At 36.3% G+C, this 18,929-nt stretch overlaps 1 protein-coding gene across 1 annotated transcript; it reads right to left on the reverse strand.

Annotated features, from left to right (window-relative positions):
* Positions 1-1,474: 1,474 nt before the first annotated feature.
* On the reverse strand, positions 1,475-3,907 carry LOC130944725 (putative F-box/LRR-repeat protein 23). The gene is made up of 2 exons (XM_057873214.1): positions 3,535-3,907; positions 1,475-2,021 (listed from the first exon to the last, which is right to left on the reverse strand). Exons 1-2 carry the CDS (start codon positions 3,888-3,890, stop codon positions 1,481-1,483), a joined length of 897 nt encoding a protein of 298 aa, XP_057729197.1. The 5' UTR covers positions 3,891-3,907; the 3' UTR covers positions 1,475-1,480.
* Positions 3,908-18,929: the final 15,022 nt, after the last annotated feature.

The following is an 18,929-nucleotide window of genomic DNA, read 5'->3' on the forward strand; positions in this document are numbered from 1 at the left end:
CATTTTGAATATAAAATATTTATTAAATAATAATAATACTAAATAATATAAAAATGTATAACAAATTGAACATGTTATAAGTATAATGAGATAATGTCTAAAATGGTCCTTAAAATTTCCAACTCGCTTCATATTAGTCCTTCACTTTTTAAAATGACCAAATAAATCTCTCACTCTCATAATCGTAAATTTTCGTTAGTACAAAAGTTACTAGACATTTTAACGGTACTGAGATGTACAGTTAAGTGCCACGCTGACGTGGGCAGACAATGAATTCAACTCAAGTTTGTGTTCCAAATTTGATTAAAATGCCCAAATTGATCCAATTTTTAAATTAATGTCTATTTTAATAATTTTTTATTTAGAAATAATTTTAAATAATATAATCCAAACAATATTTACTTTATTATAATATATTTTAATATAAAAATTACCAAACATAAATTATTTTAACACAAACTAACTTTTCATCAAATTCAAATTTACGAAATTAATTTTATGTAAATTTCCATTTACAAACTGAAATCCAAACACATATTTCATCTCCAATATGAAAATTAAAAAGCGATTACAGGATAGCATTAGATGAATTTGTAATATTAAATTTTGAAACAATACCTATTCTTTTACTATAATACAAATGGAAATTTATGAGTTTAATATTAATACATTAATAATATAACACATAAAATATTTTACATAATTATCCAATTATAACTATCTGTTTAAATGATTATTCACTCGAATAATATAAAAATAATTATTTTTAAAATAAAATATAATTTTTGCCTCTAACATTTTTAAAATTATTCTCGATGTGTAATTTGATTCAATTTTATCTTTAACTTTGAAATCATTTCAATTTTATTCCTATAATAAATTTTTATTGTCAACAATTAGTCAAAATTCTTTTTTCCAATTTTAACCCTCATTCATCTAACCCTAATCCTAACTCATCACTCCAAACCTCTCCGGAGCAGCGGTGATGGCGACTGATATACTCTGCCACCGCAACTCCTCCATCGCAGAGCGCGAGTCCTACCGCCACTACCATAATCCCCGGCCACTTCGACCTTCGCAAGCGTCTCCCCACCTTCATCCTCGCTTTATGTTCGCTGCCCTCTTTGAGCCCCACATGCCTCTCTCCAACCTCCAATGGTGATGGGGATGACAATAACGGTGAGTGGTGGCAGTTGGAAGGGAAGAGGCGCGGCAATGATGAGGGCGACGGTGACGGAGGCGGGGTGGTGAGAAGGAACAAGTGAGAATCGGTGAGAAGAAAGGAGGCGGGAATGGATAGTGTTGATTTAATGAAGAGGGAGGGGGGTTGAGGTGAAGGGTTGGAGGGGTTAGGTTTGGAGTGATGAGTTAGGGTTAGAAGAATGAGGGGTTAAATTTGGAAAAAAAATAATTTTGACTAACTGTTGACTATCAAAATTTTACCTTAAGAATAAAATTGATATTATTTCAAACATTACGATCAAAATTGAATCATATCATATGTGAAAAATTTTAAAGCATTCACAAACTCCTTCGTTGCAAACTCTAATTTAACATCTTCACCTCCAAATGGATAATCATCAATGGGATCACATGGACGCCGAAAATCTTTGATCTGTTCAGCACATCTCCTCTCCAATTTTCCTTCTAACTTCAAATTGAAACACTGTCGTAAGTCGAGAGATTCAAGATTGGGACACCCATCAAGAATGGCAAGTAAGCCATCATTGGTCAACTTGTTTCCAACAAGCTGTAGATGGTGTAATGCAGGCATTGTTTCCGCAATGGCAAATGCAACCTTATTGGACTCGATGTGCGGAGTTCTGTGGCATTCTATATTAAATTTCAATGTTCTTAACTGGGGGCAGTTCTGGCCAATAGTTTCTAGAGGATACTCGGATAAATGGCTGATTGATATGTCAAGTTCTTCCAACTGAGGTAGCTTTTGTGCAACTAAAGCCAATCCCATATCTGTTATATCATAGCATAGTATAAGGCGTAGACGTCGTAGATTACTTGTGCTGTAAATGGAAAGACAACAACAACGGAAGATATAGTTAAAAAAACAGAGATGCTAATGAAAATATGAACTTGGGTATCTGTATACAACATATGATTATTTTAATTTCAAACAGAAGCACCAAAAACTACATGCACTGTAACTGTACCTGCTAGAACACTGAGTACTCTATTGTACCCATTTCAATGCTCTCTCTATTACTATTTACTTGTATTATTTGAAGCATAATTTACTTCATACATCTTTTTTTGTGAGTTTTACACAAATTATGAAAGTCAAGAACATGAGCATAGGAGAGAACTGATTACTTTTAAAACATGATATAAGAAAAAATATTCTTGATATTTCAAGTTTGGTATTAAAAAATATAAAGTAAAATAAAAAATTATAAACAAATTCATTATCAGCATATGACTTTTATAGTTTTATCCTTAATAGTGTTAACAGAACATTAATACGAAGACATCCTCGTTGGATTCAAACAAATCAAACAGCAGGAAAGACAGAAATACAACACATTTGAATACAATCAATTTCCATGGGGAGGTAGCTTTAATTCCAATCTCTACTAAAACTTGAAGCTACACTATCCAGATGCCTTCAATAATCAACAAATACCAGAGTATTTCAACATAAACTCAGTCCTAGGCCACAAGAAACATGATTTCAACATAAACATACCACTTGGCTCTCAAAGATGAGAACTATGATTACCAAGAGTATTTCATTCTGAAACTTTATTGAGGGTAAAATCTAAAAATTGACAATTAGCAAAACTCAAAATAAATCAAGTTCATCTTGCTTGTTAGGAAGCTAATAACACTTCGATATTTTATTATTCTGAAATAAATAATCCGCTTAGTACCTTAGGCTGCATTTAGTTTTGAAAACAGAATAAGATATGGTAGAGAACAGGACATAAAATACAGAGAAACTAGTATTTTCTTTGTATTTTATTTGTTGATAAATTAAATATAAGATCGAATAAATTATAAAAAAAAAATCCATAAAAATATAATTTTAAAAAATTGATATGAGAGTAAAAGAAAAAAAATAACTTGGGTGTCCTTCGGTGTGCATGTCTCAATAACATGATTTTGTGATTCGGTGCATATAAACAATCGCAACCTTATACTTGACAGAAAGTCGAAATTTAGGTAAAAATTTAATCAAATCAATAAAATCATTTAAGGTGAAAACTCATGTATTTTCGACTTCACATGAAGTTGATAGTTGAGAACAATTAGATAATTTGACTGATTTGACGATATTTTCATCTAAAGGCTCTCAGCTATCAACTTCACATGAAATTGAGTGAACCTGATTTTCCACCATCATTTAATCGCTCTCAGTTCCCAAGTTACCAACTTCACCTGAGTTTGACAGCAGCTGAGTTTCCACCTTAACAGAAACCCTAATGATCACCAAAATTGATACTCACATTGAAATTCGAAGCCGAAAACAAAGAAAGCCAAACGAAAACTTAACCTAAAAAGGAAAGAAAAAAAACTTACGAATCGGTGATGTACTTGAGAAGAGAGTCAGTGGCGAAATTGTCGACGGTGATGTCGGTTAATTGGCCGGAACTGAGGTCGATTGCACGGCGGCACATGGCGTCGAGGATGTTATCGGAGCAGTAGGCGATACCGTCTCTGTGATGCATGTCGATGGTGTGCCAGATGATAGGGTCCTCGGAGAGATTGCGCCACTCCGAACAGACTCTCCGAACGTTCCTCAGCACCTCGATCGCACCTACCTTCACAAATATCGCGGACAACACGTCTCGCGGCAGCTCCAGCCAGTTCGGTTGGCCTTTGCGCCTCCATTGAAGAACCGTAGAAGTTTCTCGGGTTTTTCTTTTTTTGTTCATTACTCGGTACTCGGTAGTCACGCTGTGGGCAAAGTATTTAATAAATTTGTTAAGAGTAAACTACCATTTGTATCAGAGATGGCAAAACGGGTCGAGCCCGCTGGGCCGATCCGCAAAACCCGCTAAAAAATGCGGGTCGGACTAGGATTTCGAGCCCGTCACATTAAAAAAATCCGTCAAATCCACACCGCCAAATTGGCGGATTTTGGCGGAGTGGGGCGGGCCGGTCCGCCGGGCCGAAACTTTATATTTTTCTTTTTTTTATTAAATAAAATAGTGGTTACTATTATAAAATTAATAATTATAGAATTTTTAAACACTTTTTTTTCATTTTTTTTTATTCTTCTTTTAGTTATTAACTTTATTTATTTTATTTTACAATTTCGTATATATGCTCAAATTATGTGACTTATTTTTTAAAATAAAGATGATTTTATTGACAAATATTATTTTGAACAATTTATTGAAGTTAAAAATTTAAAAAAAAATAGTAAACAAATTATATTATAATTTGACTATTTTTTATTTGTATTTTATTTTTTAATTATTATTTTTTGGTTAATTTTAATGAATTTTATTTTTCAAAAAAAAAAGAGTCAAGCGGGCTAGCCCGCCAACCCGCCAATCCACCGTAAAGCGGGGCGGGCTAGCATTTTGAACCCATTTTAGTTGGCGGAGCGGGCCGGTCCGCCCCGTTTATGAGGCGGGCCTAGGCGGGGTGGGGCGGGTTAGGGCGGGCCGGCCCGCTTTGCCACCCCTAATTTGTACCCACGAAAGTTAAAAGCGCCGACATATCTACCCATAGAAAAAAGAAATTACCATTTGTACCCATAAAAAATTATTTTTACAGGTAAAATTATCCAAATACTTAAAAATTATCTAAAATCCCTAAATTACCCTCATCTTCACCACCACACCACCTCCTTCACCTAATCACCTTTCTAACCCTAACCCTCTTCACCCAGCCACCACCCCTCTTTCCCTTTCTAATCTCCAATCCCACATTGATGAGATATCCTACCAGGACTATCTTCAGCTCTAACAAGTTCACCATTAACGCCACCGTTTACAGACCGGTTTGGAAGTCTTTGCAGCGGAACGTGGTTCAGAACATGTTGAGCTCCACCAGGCTGAGGGAGTTCCGTACCGTGAGGGACAAGGCCATGGAGAAGCTCATCAACCACCTCAAAAATGAAGCAGAGAACAACAATGGCGTTGTCTTCATCCACAAAGACGCGAGGTTCGCGACGTTCTGTATCCTCGTTGCAATGTGTTTTGGCCTCAACATGGAAGAACACAAGATGGAGAAAATAGATCAAGTGATGAAGAACGTTCTCATAACTCTGAATCCAAGACTCAATGATTAACTTCCGATCCTGAGTCCTTTCTTCTCGAAACAGAGGAAAAGAGTGTTGCAAGTTCGAAAGGAACAGGTGGATTTCATTGTACCGTTGATTGAACAGAGAAGAAAAGCTATAGAGAATCCAGGTTCCGACGAAATCGCAACAGCTTTCTCATACCTTGACACACTGTTCGATCTGAAGGTTGAAGGGAGAAAATCTGGTCCTTTAAATGATGAATTGGTTTCCCTCTGCTCAAAGTTCCTGGACGGGGGAAAGGACACGACGGCGATGGCGGTGGAATGGGGGATAGCGCAGCTGATTGCGAATCCGGAAGTCCAAGAAAAGCTTTACAGAGAGATAAAAGAATGTGTTGGGTGGTGGGATTTGAGATTAGAAAGAGAAAGAGGGGTGGTGGCTGGGGTTAGAAAGGTGATTGGGTGAAGGAGGTGGTGTGGTGGTGAAGATGAGGGTACTTTAGGAATTTTAGGTAATTTTTTAGTGTTTGGATAATTTTGCCTGTAAAAATAATTTTTTATGGGTACAAATGAAAATTTCTTTTTTCTATGGGTAGATATGTTAGCGTTTTCAACTTTCGTGGTTACAAATGGTAGTTTACTCATTTGTTAAAGAATAGAAAAAGAAAAGAGAAGATGAAGAAATTGTGTTGATTGTTTAATTGATTAAATTGATGATAAAATTAAGTTTATTTAGACTATTGTCTGTTAAGGATAAAGATAAAGATAAAGATAAAGATAAAGATAAAGATAAGATAAGATAGAAAGATCGTATAAAAGGTATATTTGGGTATTATTTTTTAAAAAGATTTTTTTTTTAAAATGATATTTTTTTAAAAGATATTTTACAAAAATAAAAATAAAAGTGATTTTATGTTTGGATATTTCATGTAAAAAAATCTTCTAAGAAAAAATCTTTTTTCGAGTTATCTTTTTTTAAAAGATCTTATGCAAAAGTAAAAGTAATTTTATGTTTGGATATTTCATGCAAAAAAAATCTTTTTATCTATTAATTATGTTTTGGTATAATAATATAAAAATACTTTTTTGTTTATTTATTATATAAAAATATCTTTTTTTTAAGAAAAAAGATCTTTAAAAAAAATGCAAATTATAACTTCTCAAAAAAATTATTTTTTTATTTTTCTAGTGTTTTTATTTTTACTACTAGAAATTTACCAAATATGCTAAAAAATAAAAAAAAAAATTTCATTGAAAAAAGATTTTTTTTATTAAAATAATAGGACACAAACAAGCACTATATTTGAGTAAAATAAGATAAAAGTACTTTTTGTTTATTTATTATATGAAAAATATTTTTTTAAGAAAAAATATCTTTTAAAAAAATATAAATTATAACTTTTTCAAAAAGATGTTTTTTTTTTATTTTTCTAGTGTTTTTATTTTTATTACTAGAAATTTGCCAAACACACTAAAAAATAAAAAATATATTTTTTATTGAAAAAAATTATCAAAATAATGGCACCCAAACAAGTACAAAGATAAGATAAGATAAGATAATAAAGACTAAGGGCTTGTTTTGGTGAGCTTTTAAGAAAAGATTTTTTTCGAGTTATTTTTTTTAAGAGATCTTATAAAAAAGTAAAAGTAATTTTATGTTTGGGTATCTTATGTAAAAAGATCTTTTTATCTATCAATTATGTTTAGGTATAACAATATAAAAGTACTTTTTATTTATTTATTACATGAAAACATCTTTTTTTTAAGGAAAAAAGATCTGTTAAAAAAATATATAAATTACAGCTTCTCAAAAAAGATATTTTTCTGATTTTTCTAGTGATTTTTACTTTTACTTCTAGAAATTTGTCAAACACATTAAAAAATAAAAAAAGATCTTTCTTCGTTGAAAACGATCTTATTTTATCAAAATAATGGCGCCCAAATAAGCACTAAAATTGTAACTGAATTTATGTATTTTGTTGGACAAAATTTGTGGGTTAAGATGGAAGAGTGGTTTAATACGCCCCCAAGCGGGAGGATAAAAGAGGTCAAGAACACAAGTATTAAGATAGAAGGGTTGAGAAGATAAAAGTTTGGTGAAATGTCAGCTAGCTGCCCAGAAAAGGGAATGGGAAAAGTTTCATCACTCCAACTTGAATTTTTTGTCGAACCAAGTGGTAATCAACCTCTCGTTAATGAAAAACCGGGTTAGCAGCAATATGAAGAACACTCTGATTATTACAGTATAAAACTGGTGGACAGATAGGAGAGATGCGTAAAAATTGTAACACATTTAGTATCCATTGAAGTTCACAAGTTGTGTTGGCAAGTGCACGATATTCTACTTTCAGTGGTTGAGCGGGCAACTGTAATTTGTTTCTTGGTCTTCTAAGAGACTAAAGAACTGCCTAAGAAGAAACAATAGCCTATTAATGTCAGGACATCCAGCCCAATCAGAGTCACTGAAGCCGAGAAGCTGAATTTCTGATTATCTTGAAAAGAAAAAAAGTCCCTTGTCAAGGCTAGTTTTCAAATATCGTAACACATGCTTAGCAGCTTGAAGATGAAATTTAGTAGGAAATGCCATAAATTGACTTAATTATTGAGTGACATACATGATGTCTGGTCGAGTAGTGGTTAGATAGATAAGACGCCCAACCAAATGGCGATATACAAAAGGGTCAGATAGTAGGAGACTTTTATCTTGATATAATCTTGTAATACTATCCATTGAAACAGAGGTAGGTTTAGCACCTAATAAACCAAAATCTTCCAAAAGATTAAGACAATATTTTCTAAGAGATAAGCAAATTCCCTTTGCTGATTAAGCAACCTCAATACCTAATAAATATTTTAATGGACCCAAGTCTTTTATTCTAAAGTGTTGGTGCAAAATAGATTTAATGGCAGCAAGTTCAGAAATGAAATTACCAGTGAGAACAATATCGTCAACATAGACTAGAAAGATAGAAATTTGAGTACCAGTAAATTTAACAAATAGACTATAAACATATATGTGGTTTAATTTATTTTCAGTATGTATTTGTATTTCAACATGTATTTTATATTAGTGACTGACTTTAATAGCAGGAATTTTCGTAAATAAATAATTTAATTATTTTAATTACCGACATATGTAAGTTGTAACGTATTTACCAATTTACATCGCATTTATTTATCTCATTTACACTGTAAATAAGATAGAGCTAAGCCTCAGAGTGGTCCTTGAAGTTACACTCGTGCTTCATAGTAGTCCCTAAACTTTTTAATTACCCAAATTGGTACCTGAAGTTAGACGTCGGGACTCAGTATTGTCCTTCCGGCACATTTCCTCCAGGTGGCGTGATCGGAAAGCTGATGTGGCTAATTTGGTGACACGCGGGCAATGCTAAAACGACGTAGTTTTGATGCTGGCGCGTAAATGGCCAAAAACGACGTCGTTTCACTCCAAAAGTTGGTTTTGAAGACTCCTTCATCAAACGTTAACGTAACGCATTCTCTTCCCTCCCTCAAAATACAACACAAACCCCTCCTCATCTTCACTCATCAATGGCGGTGGGTGGATTCTGGTAACTGTTGCGATTTCAATGGAGTATGACTGCTATATAGTATCGGATATCGTCATCTGACTCAAACAAAGACTGTATCAAAGGCTTGTCTCTCTGAAAAAGGTAAGGAAAAAAGAAAAAATATAATGTGATATAAGGAATGCTCTATTTTTTGTTAAGAATGTTAGTTTAATCTCTTCAGTAGTTAGAAACGATTTTTTGAAGTGTTATATGTGGGTATGCATGTTTGTGTTTCGCAATATTTACCTAGGGTTTGATCGCAACTAGTTTTCTGAGTGGTTAGGCTAATGAAAGTGTTGACTGTATGAGGGGTGTTTGTCATGAAGAAATGCTATTTCTTATCTTTTATGCTTTGCTGCATTTACAGTTAATGTGGTTTCCAACTTGTTAATATGGTTGAAGATGATAATGTTGATCATGAAATTTTGTTTTTAAATTGCAGATGGGAGATCCTTGGATTACCATCATATTTCACCATGGAGGGTTATTCGTCACAGAGCATGATGGAATTGTGAATTACAGTGGTGGACAGATATATGAGTTACCGAGAGTTGACGTAGACACGGTGGATGTATTTTTTCTCCGAGACTACTATAAGACACTTGGGTATGACAATGTGACTCACTGTTGGTGGCTGGTGCCTAATAGGCCATTGCAAAGTAGTCTTAGAGCTTTGACACATGACAAAGAGCTCATGGAGATGTGTTATGCTGCTCAGACCAACAAGGGAATTGTCCATGTGTATTATGAACATGGGGTCTCTGAACCTGTGTTTGATGAGAAAACAGGACTACCATCATCCAAAAGCAAGGAGTTAATAGTACTACCAGACCCTATTCCACATACATACCCCAGCATCAATGTCATAGCCAATACAATATCCACCACATCACCACCAATTCCAACCTCAGAACCAACAAACACCACAATTCCTACTCCAACAACAATCCCCCCAACTATGCATACTGGTAAAGGTATTTCAGGACCAAAGCATAAGAGTCACACTACTGCAGCTTCTGTTAGTCATTCCAAATCACCACCCAAAAAAATGGCAGCACCCACAGCTGCTGCTCCCACTGTTAAGTCCACCCCACCACCAAAAACAATGGCCAAACCCACAGTTGCTACTACTTCTCAGCCCAACCCACGACCAAAAAGAATGGACCAGTCCACTGCTGCTCCTACTACCAAGCCCAACCCACCACCAAAGTCAACGGCCCAGCCCACTTCAAAACCTGTAACAAGATCAGCATCACAAAAATCAAGGAGGTCTGATATACCAAAGAAAGGCCCTCAAAAAGTAAAGAATACAGCATTACATGCTAGGAGGCCTTTAACAAGATCAGCTGCAACTGGAACCTTTGGAAGAACATCTGTTAAGGGAAAGGATCCTGAAACTGTGTTTGTTAGCTTGTCTAGTGAGGAAGAATCTTCAGACTCCCATGACAATTATGACAATGTAGAGGACGAACCATATAGGCCTGCTGCTGATGATGTCTCTGTAGAACCTATGCACAATTACTCAAGAGGGGGGGTGAATTGAGTAATGCAACAACAATGAATCTTTTTGCGAAAGTTAAAGACAATATACAAAAGCGTTATTGTACTAGTATTTTTCCAAGAGCTTAACTCAATTGCTAAGCATTTATAAGGAGCTTTTACTTTCCAATAGACACCAACTCAAATAAATTGATCAAGCTTTTCACCAATCGGACTTAAGCCACTCCTTAAGTACTTACGAAGCTACTTTACGATCACAATTTATTTGCTTAAAGGTAAAAGACAATAATATTGAAGAGATGAGTTTGGAGAGATGCAAACGCTATTTAGAGTGGTTCGGCACAATCCTTGTCCTACGTCCACTTTCTTTCTCAATCGCAATTGAGAAGTTCCACTATTGCCAAGCTTCAAGGTGCTCGCGCAAAACCTTTTACAATCCGAGTCCTTAGTTTCTAACACCTCACGGTATATGATCACCACTCGTATACTAACCCACTCCACTTAGAGATACCTTCTCTAAGATTTGCCTTGAGTACTTAGTATACCTCTTTGGTATCCTCACCGACTATAGTGTTTATAACTCTTGACTCAACCTTGGAGATCACACTCCAATTTACAAGGTGTACAAGAAAACAATTCTCAGAGAATTGTTGAGATGAAATGAGTACTCTCTAGAAGAGTGTATGATTACAAGTTTAGCACTATTGAACCAAATGATATATTCTCTCAAAAAGTGTATTATATCACTTAAAAATGTGTAGAAGGAAGAAATATGAACGAGATAGCTTTCTAAAATGAAAAACTTATGAAATAAGGCTTCAATCCATCCATTTATAGATTTCCCAAACCTTAGAAACGTTGGGGAATTAATGGGATGGAGCATTTATGTCAAAACTAGCCGTTTTTTATGTTTTTGAATTATTTGCATCGATGCATAACACTTTGCATCGATGCAAATATGCCTTTGATGCTGAAATTTGAATTTTCAGCTAGGTTGCATCGATGCAAGCATCTTTGCATCGATGCAACAAGTCGTTGCATGCTTTGCATCGATGCAAGATAAGTGTGCATCGATGCAAACCTCAAAGAATGGTTTAAAAACACTTTAAAATGCTTAAGATTGATCTCAAACTTGTTGGAGTCAATTCCTATGCTTTTGTACCTTTGAAAACAAGTTTTTAAAACCTTTTGGCTAGCATTGAATCATCAAAACATTTTGTGAGTGTGTGTTGAGAGATTTAACATTTGGTTCTTAACAAGAAGTTACCTAAGTCCTAAGACTCTATACATGTCTTCAAAAGTTGTGGACTTGAGTTTCTTGTTGTTGTTGTGTTTGCTTTCAACTCTTCATGTTTGTTCATTTAAGATGTTTGTTGTTTTGTCCTTTCATGTCGTTTGTTGGTTTGTCATTCATCAAAACCTACGAATACAAACTTCGCATACAAGCAACATGATTTACAGTCTCTAGTGAGGAAGAAGAAGTGGTTGGGGAGAGATCAATTGGAAAGAAGAGTGATGCTAAAAAGAGGACTACAACATATAATAAAGAAGTTAATGAAAAGAGTTCAGTTATGGTTGAGGATGATGGGATTGTGTGTGCAGAGTCAGGGTCTGAAGATGATGAATTCTTCTTTGGCCCGATTCCTAAGGTTGGTGAAACGGGAGCATATTATGATGCTCAAGATGGAGCTTATGATGAATCTGATGGTGGAGAGTCTTGGCACTTTGAGGAAATGAAGACTCCACCGAACTCTGAGGATGAATTAGAGGAGGTTGAGTCAGATGAGGTGTTTCCGGTATTTAAGGAAGGAGGAAGGTTTGGTGAGCTTAAACTAAAGGTTGGGATGAAATTTAATTCGAAGATGGAATTCAAGGAAGCTGTTCGTGAGTACTGTATCCAGGAGGAAAGGCGGATCTGGTGGAAGAAGAATGACAATTTAAGGATGAGGGCTGTTTGTAAGGGAGAGGAGTGTGGCTGGGTAGTATATGCTTCCAGGGACAGTGAGGGTAACTGCTGGCAGATCAAGACATTTATGGACGATCACACTTGTCCTAGAAAGACTAAGAACAGGCTAGCTAATAGGAAGTGGCTGGGTTGCAAACTGGTTAGGAAATTAAGAAAATATCCCAACCTTAGACATTGTGAAGCTGCCCAGTACTTTAAGAGCAAGTGCAACTTAGACCTCAACAAGTCTTCACTGACAAGGGCTCTAGGGGATGCTAGGGCCATAGTTTATGGAGATGCTGCTGCCCAGTATGGTATGGTTAGGGATTACGGGTTGACATTACTGAAAACTAATCCTGGCTCCACTGTTAGTATTGGTGTTACACCTCATCCCAATCCTGATGAAGATCCAACTTTTGATAGGATGTACATTTGCCTTGATGGGTGTAAAAGAGGGTTCAAGGCTGGCTGTAGACCGCTTATAGGGTTGGATGGAGCATTTCTAAAAACAAAACATGGTGGTCAAATCCTCTCTGCAATTGGTCAAGACACAAACAATCACATTTATGTGATTGCTTATGCAATAGTGTCAATCGAAAACACGGATAATTGGCGATGGTTTCTGGAATTGCTGCACCAAGACTTGGGTGACTACAAGCAACATGGTTGGTGTTTTATTTCAGACATGCAAAAGGTATGCATATCTATTGATAGTTATCCTAAATAATAGTAGTGATTCTTAGATATACCTGCTGCTGAGTAGTGAATAGTAGTAGTATAAATTGAGTAATTGTTGAATTGAATACCTGCTGCTGTATAAACACAAATCTGTTTACTCTGATTGAGTCATTGTTGTATGCTGCATAAATAATTGTGTAATTGAATAATTTTGTAAATTAAATACTTGTTGAATTGAATACCTGCTGGTTTATAAACACAAATCTGTTTACTCTGATTGAGTCATTGTTGTATGCTGCATAAATAATTGTATAATTGAATAATTGTGTAAATTAAATACTTGTTGAATTGAATACCTGCTGGTTTATAAACACAAATCTGTTTACTCTGATTGAGTCATTGTTGTATGCTGCATAAATAATTGTGTAATTGAATAATTGTGTAAATTAAATACTTGTTGAATTGAATACTTGCTGGTTTATAAACACAAATCTGTTTACTCTGATTGAGTCATTGTTGTATGCTGCATAAATAATTGTGTAATTGAATAATTGTTGTGTAAATTAAATACTTGTTGAATTGAATACCTGCAGGTTTATAAACACAAATCTATTTATTCAGATTGAGTCATTGTTGTATGCTGCATAGTTGATGGTTGCATTATAGGGGATAGTATCTGTGCACTCAGCTAAGCTAAGGATCAAGTTGATGTCACTTACACAACTTTAGGGACCAGTATGAGTTCATTTAAATAACATTAGGGACCTTTTTTAGGCTCGATTTGAAACTTTGTGACTGCTTGTTGGATTTGCAGGGTCTAATTCATGCAGTTCAGGATGTGTTCCCAAATGTCCATCACAGATTCTGTGTATGGCATTTATGGAGGAACTTCAACAAATAGTGGAAGGATAATCAGCTTAGAGGTTTACTTTGGGAGTGTGCAAGGTCTACGACTCAAGAGGGATTTGTCGAAGGGATGAAAAAATTGGAAAGGTTAAATAAGGATGCTTGGACTTATCTATGCAAATGGCCAAAGAATTCATGGAGCAGGGCATTCTTCAGCATTGCACCTAAAATGGACAATATCTGTAATAATGCATGTGAGGTTTTCAACTCACGGATCAAAGAACCTAGAGCCAAGCCTATTATCACACTGTTGGAGGAGGTCAGGATGTACATCATGAGATCTATAGCCAGAAACAAGGTGAAGTTGAGGAACAATGACGGGATTCTACCTCCAATACAGAAAAGTAGGTTGGAAAAGATAAAAAAAAGAATAAAAAAGATGGGTTCCCATGTGGTCTGGTGATGCAGATTACGAAATATTCGAAGTTCATGGGTGGCCTACAAATATGGCTGTGGACTTAGGCAAGAGATCATGCACCTGTGGTTTTTGGCAACTAAGTGGTATGGTTTTTATCTGCAAATTTTTTAGTTTTTTAATTTTCGATTGCAGTTCGAATTCTGTTTATGTATGGCTGTGATGTTCTATGTAGGGATGCCATGTGTGCACGCATGTGCCGCTTTGGCAAGGGCTGGTAGAAGGCCAGATGAATTCTGTCATAGCTGGTTGACCATAGAAGCATATAACAACACCTATGGCTTCCATATAAATCAAATTCCTGGCCAGGCACTGTGGGATAAATCACCTTATAATAGACTTCAAGCACCAAAGTTCAAGAAGAAGCCAGGGCCAATCAAGAAGAAAAGAAGAAAGGATGCTGATGAGGAGCCCAGTAAAGACAAGAAGCAGAAGACCTCAATGAAAAGGGTTCATAAAAAAGGACATTGTCGCTATTGTGGTGAATCTGGTCACACAAAGAGGAACTGTCAAAAGAGAGCCGTTGATGAAGAATCGGCTGCTGTGGCGGCTGCTGCTGCTGCTGCTGCTAATTCTGATGCTAATGGAGGTGAGGTTAACAATTCTGCTCCAACTGCTGCTGTAAATGGTGGTGATGCCCCAACTGTGTCACAGGATCAGGTTGAGATTCAGCTTGATCTTAGTCAGCCTATTATGTCAGAAACTGATGACTCGCAACAGGTGGGTAATATTATTTACCCATATATATACATGTATTATGTGCATACTTTAAATTGTCTTAGTCACATTAAATTTTTGGTGTTTCATACATAGGTGCAACCACTTCCTGTTCGGCCATCCAAACTGCCTCCAAAGAGAAGGTTGTCCACACCCACTGCTACCACCCAACCAACTAGCACCCCATCTGCAAGCACTCCATCTCCTCCATCTGCAAGTACTCCATCTGCAAGCACTCTCCCAACAAGCAGTCAGCTTGCAAGCACTGAAACAGCAACAAATCTACCAGCAATGCGATTTGTGCCTAATCCGGGATTCAAGCCACCCAGAACCAAGAATTACTGACTTAGTTTTTTATATTTAGGGACAGTATGATGTCTTTATTTGTCTGTTTTGCTGAAGTAATGTACTGTGTATGCTTTGAATCCAGTGTTGGAGATTGAAAACTTATGACAGTTATGTTTTGAAAACTCTGATATAGTTGGTGACTATTGTTCTGGCTTTATAATGCCTTATTTTGGTGACTATTGTTCTGGCTTTATAATGCCTTATTTTTGATGTAATCACTACAATATAAAATATGAATTATGACTTTCTTGAAGAGATCTGTGACAGATTTTTGGTTTTATTTTGCACTCTCATATGCAATTAAGATGCTTTCCAAACACTGTCAACTCCTATTTTATTGACAACAATTATATTTTGGATGAATAAATTGGTAGTTCATCTAGTTTCTCCAAATTCCAACATATGCAAGCACACTAGTCTCAATCACTTTAATTTTCATTTCTTTCAAACAAAGTGACAGGTACAACTACAGCAACAACATGCATAATTCATTTGTTTTTTCCCAGATACAATTGGCCAAACTGCCTATCTAACTTTAAGACAAGAATAGCTACTGTAACCAGCAGCATAAATACAAACACCAAAACTCCACCCACTTTTAGAACCCTAACTTCAGACTCTAATCTTCCAAGTTTTCAAGCAAACTTCATCTTCCATTCTTCATTGTCAATTGAAGGGCTTGCTCTACCATCACATGTGATCACATCTTCTTCAAGAATTTTATCAATCCATATAAACAAACCACACCACTTCTTGCCTACAGTCTGCACCAAGATAAGAGATTCAACCAAATTTATATCCAAAATTACAGCAAACAACAACAACCACTTACATTGTAGTTTGGGCAACCCACGAAGGGTCTTCCTGGATTAGAATCCGTCATTGATCATCGCAGCACTGGTCTCAAACCGCATCTGCACCATTCTGGCAAACGCGAATCCCTGTTTCTGTTCATTCTTCTCATGATGCTTCCAAACGATCGTGGGTTGTTTGAGCTTCCAGCAGCATTGATCGCACTAGCCATTGTCGTCTGGGTATCAAGATTTTGCAGAGAAACCAACGGAAGAGACTAGAAGAGAAGAGAAGGGCACTCGAGGTTGATCTTCAGATTTGGGAATTAGGGATTTTAAACTTTGAATTGGGGACCAAATTGATTCAATAAAATTCGTTCGTCCACCTCAGCTAGCCGTTAGCCTTGCCCGCGTGTCACCAAATTAGCCACATCAGCTTTCTGATCATGCCACCTGGAGGAAATGTGCCGGAAGGACAATACTGAGTCCCGGCGTCTAACTTTAGGTACCAATTTGGGTAATTAAAAATTTTAGGGACTACTATGAAGCACGAATGTAACTTCAGGGACCACTATGAGGCTTAGCTCAAATAAGATAATTATGAATGTATCTCGTTTCTGCTATAAACAAGATACGTTTGTTTGTTGATGCCACACTTGAATGGCTTTGAGACGCGTTCTAAGACAATGCTCTATGTCTTCCATACTAAGATTGCACCACTGGTAAAGAGGGGAGGAAGTGAGCCCTTTTCAAAAAAAGAAGTCTTGAGTAGGCAGGTCATTTTAAAAAGCCAACCAAATTAAAACCTTGATTTTCTCAAGAATTCTCAATCTCAAAAAGCCACAACCAATCACCATTCATGGGCCACTGATAACCACTTACAGTAGAGTAAGTTCGAGACGAGGAAGCTTCCCAAAACCAAGAAGGATTTTCTGTCGCTGAAAGATTAATTGGGTTAAAAAGATTCCACAAATTGGGAAGGTAATCCAGAACAAGAGTGAAAAGAGTGTGCCATTGCCACTGACCATTAACCCAAACATTATTTAGGCATCTCTCTCCAACCTTACCTTTCCAAAGAAATTGTCTAAGAACAGAATCAATTTTCTTATAAAAAGATTAAGGAAATAAAGATACCTGCATTTGGTAAATAGATAGGGAAGAAGCAACCGACTTGATAAGACACACTCTCCCCACTTTATTTAGCAGTCTCCCTTTTCAGTTTGCAAGTCTGCTCTTAATCTTTTCCAATGATTCATTAAAGGTAGCTCGGGAGGATCTTGGATGGCCAAGGTTGAATCACAAATACTTGCCAATGTCACGAGTGAAACGAATCTGCGAAACACCAGATAAGGCCTTCCTTTTCCTATTAAAAACATTTACAGAACAAACAACTTTTAATTTATCACGGTTGACTTTTACCTCTGATGTTTTAGAAAAAAGGAGTATAGTGTGAATGACATTTTGGACCTGTCTTTTAGTAGCTTTACAAAAGAGTAGAAGGTCGTCAACAAACATCAAATGCGACACTCTAGGACCTCCCCTCAAAACTGCCACCGCCTCCCAAGTACCATCTTCCACCTGGTTTTGAATGAAGCAAGCCAATCTCTCCATATAAAGAATGAAAAGATACAGCGATATGGGATCTCGTTGTCGCAATCCTCTCTTTGGGTGAAAGCTACGCAATTTATTCCCATTCTATAAGATAGACAAATTGGACGCTTGACACAGTTCATGATAAGAGCAATGGTTTTTGAAGGGAAGCCAAACGAGGAGAGGGTGTGGGCTAAAAAATTTTAATCGACTCTGTCATAAGCCTTTTCTAAATCGATCTTGAAAGCCAAGGCCCCTTTCTTATACTTGGTTAACTTGAGAAAATGAATCATTTTCCGAGCGATAATAATATTGTCTGGAGCTCCCCTACCATGTATGAAACCTCCTTGAGTTGGCTTTACATTGTCATATAAGTAAGGGCAGAAACCTCCTTGAGTTGGCTTTACATTGGTCAAAACCTTGTAAATCACATTGCAAAGGCTTATGGGCCGAAACTCCTTAAGAGTATTTGGAGAATCACATTTCGAAATGAGAACTATTAACGTTTTCACCAGGGCACTACTTAAAGACTCCCTGCTAAAAGCTTGCTGAATTTTTTCCCATACATCTCGACCCACCACATCCCAAAAATCTTTAAAGAAGAAGGCTTGAAAACTGTCAGGGTCCAGTGCTTTAAGCGGGCTCATTCTATCAATGGTTGTTTTAATTTCAAGCAGAGAAACAAGCTTGGTGAGAGAATCACAAGCTTCTGTACTGAGAACTGGCATAGGATAATTACCCATACAATCAATATTCACTTGTTCAGTGGAACAAAATAAATTTGTATAAAAAGAGAGTACTTTTTGTTCAAGGACCTCAACATCATAAGACTAGGTCCATCACTAATCAACAAACCATGCACTTTATTGGCTTTTCTTCTAACAATTGTTTGCATATGAAAAACTTAGTGTTCCTATCACCAAAACGAACCCATTGCTCTCAAAAATTTTTATACCAAAGCATCTCCTCTTGAGCTAAAACAATATTATAATCTGCCCTAGTTCGTTCTTCCAGCTCAATTAAATTTGGGTCATTGAAAACTTCTTTTAGAGCTCATCAAGTCAGCCTTCCAACTCTTTCTTGCACAAGAAAATGTTACTAAAGGTTTTGGAATTCCAAGGATGCTTGTTAAACCTTTAGCAACCTTGTTTAAATATAAGGTTTTGATTGACGCCATGTTCTCTGGACCAGCGGTTTATAGTCAGGGTGCGTTGTCCATGCTGCCTGGAATCTAAATGGTTTCGACCCCTTCCTCATAGGAG

The sequence above is a fragment of the Arachis stenosperma genome, chromosome 1 (genome assembly GCF_014773155.1).
Source record: "Arachis stenosperma cultivar V10309 chromosome 1, arast.V10309.gnm1.PFL2, whole genome shotgun sequence".
NCBI lineage: Eukaryota > Viridiplantae > Streptophyta > Magnoliopsida > Fabales > Fabaceae > Arachis > Arachis stenosperma.

Coding starts and splice junctions, on each gene's coding strand:
- LOC130944725 (XM_057873214.1), bottom strand. CDS start 3,890: ATGAACAAAAAAAGAAAAACCCGAGAAACTTCTACGGTTCTTCAATGG. Junction 2,022..3,534: donor CTCAAGTACATCACCGATTC/GTAAGTTTTTTT, acceptor TTCCATTTACAG/CACAAGTAATCTACGACGTC.